Below are 10,328 nucleotides of genomic sequence, written 5' to 3'. Positions count from 1 at the left end.
AGATAATTCAATTTCTCAATTAGTCTTTTATATTGTTCAAGATCTAGCATAGGCACCCTCTAATTTGGTAGGAGTTAGGTATTAGGGTATATGAGTTTGTCAACAGATTATGAATTCATCAGCGCAACTTGTAACATCCCGATTTTTGGGATGTCTCGATTACGAGGAAAAATTTTAAATTTTTAAAATCATAATACCATTGCGGAAATCAACTTATATAATATCGAAATTAATAAAATCAAGATAAAACAAACCCTATTACACTGTTTCTAAAATTTATAGCACAAAAGCTTTAAATAACCCAAGTCGACTTCCCACTCTCGCGTCTCTATCATGCATCTGGAGTATCTGTAACATCCCCTGCTCCCGTATAACCAAATGTCATACGATCATCGCAAAACATACACACAACCACAACACAAACAAATATGGGTAAGCTATCATAGCACAACCAAAGACAATAAAATTTGTACATAGGAAACAAGCACAACTTAATAATAAATCAATCATCTATAGCGCTATCCCACTAACATAATCATTTTTACACTCTTACCATCATCAGTATCTTCATTAACCCTATCACGATTATACCATCAACGTTAACCTATCAACATCGTCTCCAAACACATCGTCCCTATGAATCATCATCACATGTACCTCCATCAGATTTAACCTCATCATGAATCTTTCATCATGAATAACACCATGAGCCTCCACAATACCATAAATCCATAGTGAAAAGAATTAGTCACGCCCCTATACCCTACCTCAAACCTGTAGCCCCTCCTACAAGTCTGCTTGAGTAGTCCCGCCTACCTGGCTAAGGAACATGTTTCCCTGTCACAACAAGGAAAACACCATCACCTCCATACATAGAAGGTTCAATACTCGAGCACTCCCTTTTCGCACACAAGGTCAAAGGGAGTCGCTATCTCGACCGGTCGATAGTCTCAGGCTTTACTAGGTACAATAAGTGGACCTATCCCACACTCTTATGCTCATCAACCACACACTCAGGTACAACTCCAACACTCACTCATTCCACTCATCAGTCAAAGTTCATCATATACCTAAGTACAACAACCATTCTCATTCTCTGTCTAACATTATTCATTCATCATTATCTAAAGTCTCATTCAAAAATACAATAATACAATGTACTCAATAAATTATACTAAAACAATAAATGATAAACAATAAATAAATATAATTCAATATCAATCCAAAATAATAGATCATTTATTACTTTGATAAATCATTAAAGTCAAATTCCCAGTTAATTTAAAATCCCATTAATTTCTTATATTTAAATCAAATTAATTTCTCTTTCCAATTTTAATTTAAATTAATTTGATTGCTAATTAATTGCTAAATCAATAATAATAATTTTCTTCTCAAAATTATAATAATTATTATTATAGATTAATCTTTTCATCTCTCTCCCTTTATAATTTATTTTCATTAATTAATATCAATAATTACTAATTTATTTTCCATTACTTTAATTTTAAGATTTATTTTAAATTCTCTTATCTTATTCTTATTATTATTTTTGGGTCTTTACAATTTGTAAAATCAAGTCCACCCATCCAAGTCCAATTCTGGGCCTACAGCCTGATTAGATTCAAACTGAATCAACCACAGTCCATCGTGCCAGACTCTGGGCCTACAGCCCAATTAAAAATTCTTATTATTAATATTATTATTAATCTTTAAGATTGCAAATTCTAAATTTTTTCATCAAATGGATATTGCGGCCCAACTAATCCAATCCAACTCAAGTCAAGCCCACGACAAATCCCAGGTCAGTGAAAGGAGCAACTTTGCTGCGAACCACCACGAATCGGTTGTCGCTGCCATCGCAACCACCACGAGAATCCAAAACGCAAGGTCAGAACAACCCCCAAATTTCAAGGTCAGAAGGCAAGAATCAGATAGCAAGATCCAAAAGCACTAATTGGTAAGAACTGATTCCAAAATCCCAAAGGAGAATTCCCAAATTTGAAAAGCCTAACTTCAAGATCGATAAACAAGAGAAAGTCCCAAAAATCTCCAAACAAAAAATATCTAATGCATATTTTTCTTGAGATATAATAATACCATTGTTGGATTGTGTCACCTCAATATCCAAGAAATATCTGAGTTTGCAAAAATCTCTGATCTAAAAGTGGTGGTAAAGATGTTATTTCATTTAGGAGATGTCATGGTTGTCATTGCTTGTAAGAACAATATCATCAACCTATAATATCAAGTAAGCACACCTAACACTAGAGCGACGATACAAGATTGAATGATCTGTCACACAAAATGTCATATCAAATTGTTGAATAACATTACTAAATTTTCCAAACTAGACCCTAAGAGACTGTTTTAGACATATAAAGATTTACAAAGACAACATATCAATCCATAAGACTTGTCATGAGCAACAAATCCTGAAGGTTGCTTCATATAAATCTCTTCTTACAAATATTCATTGAGGATCACATTTTTTACATTCAGTTGATAAAGTGATCATTGTTGAATAACAATCATGACTATAAATAAACAAACAAAAGTCATATTTAGAATGAGTGAGTAAATGTTTTTCCAGAAATGTGAATAAGTGTCTCTAGAAAAAATATTTTTGAAATTGATTTAATGTGTTTGGGAAAATAAAATCTGAAATGATATAGAATAGGAAGAAATTGGGTGAGGTGTAGAAAGTGACAGCCTTACCCTTTTGCTTGAACATCCCTATATTTCATAAAAGCCCAGTACACGCTGTCATATTCACTTCCGCCCTTTGCTTCCTGCACCCGTATGATTACCACTGCACCCTTTCATTACATCAGGCTCGGTCATCACTGTCACTGTAGTCATTGTTATCACCGTGTCTTCTTCTCCATTTTGCGACTACATATGATTCCTTGATTTCTCTACCTTACTATCAATTCAATTTTGTTAAAACAAAAGAACCATACATAAATAACAGAACAAAGGGAAAATAAAATGCTACATATTAGAAAGAGCAAAAACATTAAGTAATGAAAGCTTACGAGAGAATTACATATTATATATTCATTACAGGATACAAAGAACTCTAATAAAAGCTTACGAGAAAATTTTACATATTATATATGTATATACACTACTAAAAAAATTATATTTCATGAAGATTATTTTTTTTTTTGCAGATTTCTTACAAAAATTTATAGAAAAAGCATCTTCTACCATTTTTTCTACAAATTTTAATAGATAGGCAATGCATTAGTAGGTAATTAATTACCATACATTAAAAAAATCGTAGGAATTTCTTGTAAATTTATTTATCAAAAATATTCGCAGCAAATTCTTTTAAGAAAAAAAGTTCACAACATTTTTTTCTATGAAAAAATCAATTTAAAAAATAGCAAATACTTTTTCCTACAAATTTAAATTTCGCAAGTAATTTTCTTGCATGTTTTAAATTGGCAAGTAATTTCTTAAAAAAAAATACACAAGTGATTTTTTCTGCGAAAATGAAGTTATAAATATTTTTTCTATTAAAAAATTTACAATAAATTTTTAAAATTATATCATTATTATTTTTAAATGACAAAATAACTTGTAAAGAATTTATTTATTTTACTATTATTAATACTTAAAAATAAATTATGAAATTACTACTTAAAATAAACAATTACAAAATAAATATTTTGTGTATAAAGACATGATTCTTCTTTGTATATTAATTAATTAAAAAAACAAAAACATTTTTTACTTATATTTAGCTTTTCTACACAATAAATGTTAATGAATAACCTCATTCATCAAAACATCAAAGTTAATAAATTTTAATATATATAAACTATTTCAAATCTTTAACATAATTTTCAAAATATATCAAACAAATCACAATCATCTCCAAAATGACATTATAACTTTTATCCCTGCAAAATTACTTACGAATGTCCAAGAATATAAAAAAGATTAAACTCAACATTAACAATTGATATAATGCAGTCAAAATAATGCAGAAAACATCTATTAATATGAGCTTTGGAAATTAAAACCATAAAAGTAAAGGTACCGCAAAACCATGAAATGGAAGAGGGAGAAAGCAAAGATTGCAAACCAAACATCATGAGCATGAAGAAAAAACATAAAAAAGGCTTATATACAAAATGACAAGTATACGTCCTTGCCAATTATTCACACACGCTTCCTTTTTCCATAAGAAAACTTTTTCAATGGAGCTAAGGTCAACTCTTAAAGTCTTTATTGTGCTCGTTCAAAAGATATTTCAATGTCAAAGTCAGCTCAACTTAAATAAATAACATTGAATATTATAATTAATACATATCTTTTTACTTTAAAAATTTATTTATAAGTTTGATGATGGACTTTTGATTTAAGTTGGCTTAATTACGGTCCAAATGTGAGTAATCATACTATAATTTTAAATTAATTGGTTTTAGGATTGATCTTTCTTAGATATGTTCAATCCGATCGGTCAAATGCAAGGTTGGACGATTTGTTAGGTGACTATTCGAGTTGAAGAGCTTGTTCACCAAGTTGGTGGTTGATCACACACTCTTATGCATAACTATTTGGGCTCAATCTCTCATCTTATGGTGGTTTGGTCATTCATAAGAACTCGTGATTCAAAGTTGATTTGATGGATAATCATCTAAACTATAGTTAACTGTTTGGATTGAGACTAACTAGACGATGATATGATATACTAACCTAATACTTATCAAATGTTTACCCACTTGTCGTTATGACATTTGATTTATTTAAAGAGATATATAAATAAATAGATTTATTTAAATATTTTACCTCAAAATTGGATTTAATTAATGTCAATGTAAATAAGTGATTCACTTATTTATTTCAACTTTTCAGAACTCACAAACTTTTATAAGTATTACATATATTTTTTCATTAGCAATAATAAATATATTTAAATAAAGTAATTAAGTTGTCCCGTATATATACAAAGAGTAATATATATAAAATGAAAAAAGAGAGATAGTATTAGATATATAAATTTAAAATATCTTCTAGAGTTAAAAGAGTCAATACATGTAATATCAAACAATATATTGTAATATCAATCTGTAATATAAGTAAACAATATAAATTGACTATATTGTAATATCAATCTGAAAAATTATTTCCTTGAACAGTACATGTTATAACTCTATTATCGGCAAAAACCAGATTTGTGCATATCTTTGTTATCCATTCAATTTGACAACACAAAGTATCAGTCATCAGTATATGAAAATGTGACATGAAGAGTTCTGTATTTGATCCATAAACATGCATTTAGCTGTGACAAATTTAAATGAAGTAATTTTTTCTCTTTTTAAATTGAAATCAAATTTATTTTTTATATAAATATTATTTTGGTATTGTTATTAAAATTGACATTTTATTAAATATTTTTAAATTAACTCTAATTATATTATTAAAATATAATTAGATTTATGTTTTATTTTTTCTACCTATATTTTTTTATAATTGTTTGATTTTATTGTCCTACTTATTATTAATGAACATATCTAATTATAAAGAAAAAGTTAATAAAAATATTCAAATATTGAATTATAGAAAGAGTTATAAAGAAATAATACTATTATATGCGTAAACATTGAACGTAAATTTACTCCTAATCTATCAAAATCAGATATAAAAAACATTTTTTATACGTCTAATTTTTAGACGTCAAACACAAATATCTACAAAATTAATACCACAGATTTTTTATGTCTGTTGTCTATATGTCATTCGTCAATTCAATGACGTGAATGGTAATTTTTATGTTAGGAATATCAGTACTCTTCTCAAAGTCACGTTTAAATAGTATCCACAAATACATGTTAAAAAATACTCTCAAGTACAAGTTTATTTACCATCCTTAAAAATTTACCTATACCTTAAAAAAAATATGATTTGCGCTTATATTTTTTTTTTCATTCTATTAAGTATACTTTTATTAAGGAAAATATGATTTGATTGACAGGGAGGTTATAAAAAGTAAATGATTTTGTATATAAGGATAGTATGTTTTTTAAATAATCTAAAAGCTCTCAAAATTAATATTTATAATTAGATAAATCAAAAGAATTTTTATTCTTAAATTACTTTATCATATCATATATATATATATATATATATGACTCGTCTCATCTTACCAATGGTCTGAGTATTGGTAAGTTAACATGGGTTAATTAACGACATACAAATATCAACTCAATTTATTAAATTGATTTATACAAGCTACCTCACCGAACAATTCACTTACTCAACCCTACTTTAAGAAAAAAAAAAAGATAAGGAGACAATTTTATCAAAAAGTCGTACACTATCATAAAGAGCAAGAAAAAAAATGGAGAAAAATCAAAAGCTCCATTAAATTTCTTAATTCGAATAAATCACTACATTATATTATAGAATATATGTAATTTGTGTTTATATCATGTTGAACACTTTAAAAATTGCACATGACAAAAGTTTTAGGCTAATACTTCAAGTTAATTTTTCAAGTTCACTCAATCTTTTAGTCATGAGGTCGACAAGTAAAGAATAGGCAAAATCAAATACATGCCATATTTTTCTTTTGTGGAAATGTAGGATGTTTTGTTGGAGGTATATTGTTGAAAACGTTAACATTAAAAGGGGTTAAAATTAAGGAAAGGTTGATGTAATTTTTTTTTTCCTAATTACAATGTCTATATGGTTGTAATGGGTTAGAATACTCCGAATATTTCTATATTAAATATATTCTTTTTGCTAGATGAAAAAAAAAAAAACACTTCAAGTTCATTCAGCAGCCCTAGCATAATTTAGAAAAGCCAATTGCACTTAATGGCTGCGCTGAGAAGCTAGTTAGTTAATACAATAAATATTTTATTTATTTATTTTGTGGCACATACACGTATTATTTTGGGTTTATATAATACAATATATTTCGGAGTTGGTAACGTGGGTCCTTACTATACCAAGTTGTCGATAGGATAAAGCTTTAAAGTATATATATCATGATCACCTTGGCACTTCCGGGTGCGATGGCTTGACTATTCTATCAATTTGCCTAAATAATTTTTTTTTCGTTAATAATTCTATTATTGTGACTATTTTTACAAAATGTAGAAAAAATATAGAAAAAAAACGAAAAAAAATTAAAGTAAAATAAATAATATGATAAAGAGGGATGAGAAAAGTGTATGGATAATTTTTAAGACTGTCTTTTTACATACGTACGAGATTATTTGAGATGTAGATTGGAAGAGAAAATCGGCAAGACCAAGACTTTTCATGGTGGAAATATAATAGGTGGGTAAACATAGACATCAAGATTATATTAATAATTGAAGTTTCTTCTAAGACATGGTCAAGTTGCTAGCTGTGTAAACACTCTATTTATAGAACTGCAGCAATGAAGTTTAATCATATATGTGGTTCTTACATTTTCCACCATGGCCTCTCACTTTCCCAGAAACCAGAGGTTCTCATTTGCTGCTGTGCTTCTTCTTTTTGAACTATTCACAGTAAACCTTATCACAGCAGGTCTGTTTCTCTCATTGTTACTTTCTGTTCATTCATTATTAAGTTTGCTGAGAGATTGATATATAATATATATACATACTATAGTTAGTCAGATTTTTTTATATCTGATTTTGTTCTAGTTATCAGTCTCTTAAAAATAAGTTATGATGTATCAGTTCACCAATTAACAGTACACTGAGCAGTTTGAAAATTAATAGAAAAATTAAAATGAAAAACCAAATTATTATTTCATAAAATTAATTTAGAAATATAGTTAAAAACTTATTATATATATATATATATATATATATATATTCATAACTTATTCTTTAAACATATTTTGTTTCCAAATTAAAGAGATTGAATTTATAAAATAAACAAGCTAAATATTTTCTTTGTTACCAAATTATTATAAAAAATATATATTTTTTAAACTAAATTATAAGATATTTCATCTATAAAAATCATATATCTTTTTCACAAACAAGTTATATTATAATCAACCGTAAAACTTCTTTTGTTATATAAAAAATACTTTACATACCATTTGAAAAAAAGAATATTTTACATAACTTTTATGAAATATAATAATTAAATATTTTATTATTCAATATAGAGATAGAACATAATTTTTTTATAATAATTTAAAGACAAAAAAATATTTAAATTTAAAATAAATCAACAATAATAATAAAATGTAAAGCTAATTTATAATAACATTAAAATTTATATATATATATATATATTATATTAAAAATTTTAAGTTTAAATACTTTATAAAGTCTTCATCAATAAAATAAAACAGATAGACAAGTCAACTTCGCTTGCCATTACCAGACATGGTAGCTAGGTGTTAGGTGTTTTTCAACTTATCTAGTTCATTGGATTAAAATCCCATATATCTATTTAGTATCTTTTTATGTCCATTAATAATAAGTGTTTGCTACGTAAATTAATACAATACATAAACATTAAAAAAATTAATATTTTTAGTTTACCTGGTTGAAGAAATAGAGAAGTAGATACAAAGTTTTGAGAAGTTATTTTGATCCCAAGCTAATCTTGTTATTTTGGCCACTTAGATGAGCAGAGGACCGGCTTGTTGAAGCTAACTTATTTTATCTTCCTTAATATTACAACATATTTTATATATACAAAAAATATCATTTTCAATGTGAGGGGACATTATAATAGTTTCTTCTTCTCGAATTATCATTTTTCAAAAGGTCTTTAAAGCTGTCATTTTTGCAGAATTTGAATTTGACAGATACGATTTTTGTTTGGTTAGCAGATGCTCAAATCGGTGTGTGTTACGGCATGATGGGCAACAATCTACCAGCAGCTAACGAAGTTATAAGTCTTTACAGATCGAACAACATAAGAAGAATGAGACTTTACGATCCCAATCAAGCTGCTCTACAAGCCCTAAGAGATTCAGGCATCGAACTCATTCTTGGAGTGCCAAACTCTGATCTTCAGGGTCTTGCCACAAATGCTGATAATGCTCGTCAATGGGTGCAAAGGAACGTGCTGAACTTTTGGCCAAGTGTCAGAATCAAGTACATAGCAGTTGGAAACGAAGTGAGTCCTGTTGGAGGGTCGTCTTGGTATGCACAGTTTGTTCTACCTGCTGTACAAAATGTATACCAAGCTATAAGGGCTCAAGGTCTTCATGATCAAATCAAGGTTTCAACAGCCATTGACATGACCCTAATAGGAAACTCCTACCCCCCATCACAAGGTTCCTTCAGGGGTGATGTTAGATCATACTTAGACCCTATAATAGGGTACCTGCTATATGCAGGTGCACCTTTACTGGTCAATGTGTACCCTTATTTTTCTTACTATGGTAATCCTCGTGACATATCACTTCCTTATGCTCTTTTCACTGCACCCAATGTTCTGGTGTGGGATGGCCAATATGGGTACCAGAATCTGTTTGATGCTATGTTGGACTCAGTGCATGCAGCCATTGATAATACTAGGATTGGTTATGTTGAGGTTGTTGTGTCTGAGAGCGGGTGGCCCTCGGATGGAGATTTTGGTGCCTCGTACGACAATGCACGTGTGTACTTGGATAATTTGGTTCGTCGTGCTGGTAGAGGAAGCCCTAGAAGGCCTTCAAAACCCACAGAGATTTATATCTTTGGCATGTTCGATGAGAATGGAAAGAGTCCAGAGATAGAGAAACATTTTGGACTCTTTAGTCCCAACAAACAGAAGAAGTACCCCTTTGGATTTGGTGGCAAAAGGGATGGGAAGATTGTTATGGATGACTTCAATGCAACAAATCCTCTTAAGAGTGACATGTAATGTAAGATTGAAACCTATACTTTGTATTCCACCCATAATTAAAATAAGAGAAAATTTACTTTTTGTTATAATTGTTGGATTTATCAGCTTTTTTATTATCATTCAAACATTGAATACTATATATATATATATGTGTGTGTGTGTGTAGTATAAGCTGTTTTAATCTTTGTAATAAGTAGCAATAACTTCAAAGATAATTCGTAATTGATTATATAAGTATGAGTTTTTAATTTACAAATATAAATAGATGTTGTTGTATCTTCTCGTTTTTTTTACCCACTTTAGATTGGTGTATATATCAATTCATTACGCGTATTCTTTGAAAAAGGAGAACAATCTTAATCACGGTCAATGGCTGCTTTCCAAATTTCAAACTCCTTCTGTAGTTTCTCTTATCATAGCTACAATCCTAGCATTATCTTCAAGGATATCTTTTAGTTTCATGATACATCTTTTGTACTTATTGTTCCTATTACGCGTGAATGTTCAATCATTTA

The 10,328-nt window shown here is 28.7% G+C and overlaps 1 protein-coding gene across 1 annotated transcript; it reads left to right on the top strand.

Moving 5' to 3' along the window:
* Positions 1-7,380: 7,380 nt before the first annotated feature.
* On the top strand, positions 7,381-9,902 carry LOC124843109 (glucan endo-1,3-beta-glucosidase, basic isoform). Its single transcript, XM_047319746.2, has 2 exons — positions 7,381-7,539; positions 8,810-9,902. The coding sequence occupies exons 1-2, from the start codon at positions 7,449-7,451 to the stop codon at positions 9,829-9,831; spliced, it is 1,113 nt and encodes a 370-aa protein (XP_047175702.2). The 5' UTR covers positions 7,381-7,448; the 3' UTR covers positions 9,832-9,902.
* The last annotated feature ends 426 nt before the right edge of the window (positions 9,903-10,328 follow it).

This window comes from Vigna umbellata, chromosome 2 (genome assembly GCF_029865625.1).
Source record: "Vigna umbellata cultivar VRB3 chromosome 2, Vumbellata_1.0, whole genome shotgun sequence".
NCBI classification, from domain to species: Eukaryota; Viridiplantae; Streptophyta; class Magnoliopsida; order Fabales; family Fabaceae; genus Vigna; species Vigna umbellata.
This window is presented reverse-complemented; position numbering and strand designations above follow the sequence as displayed.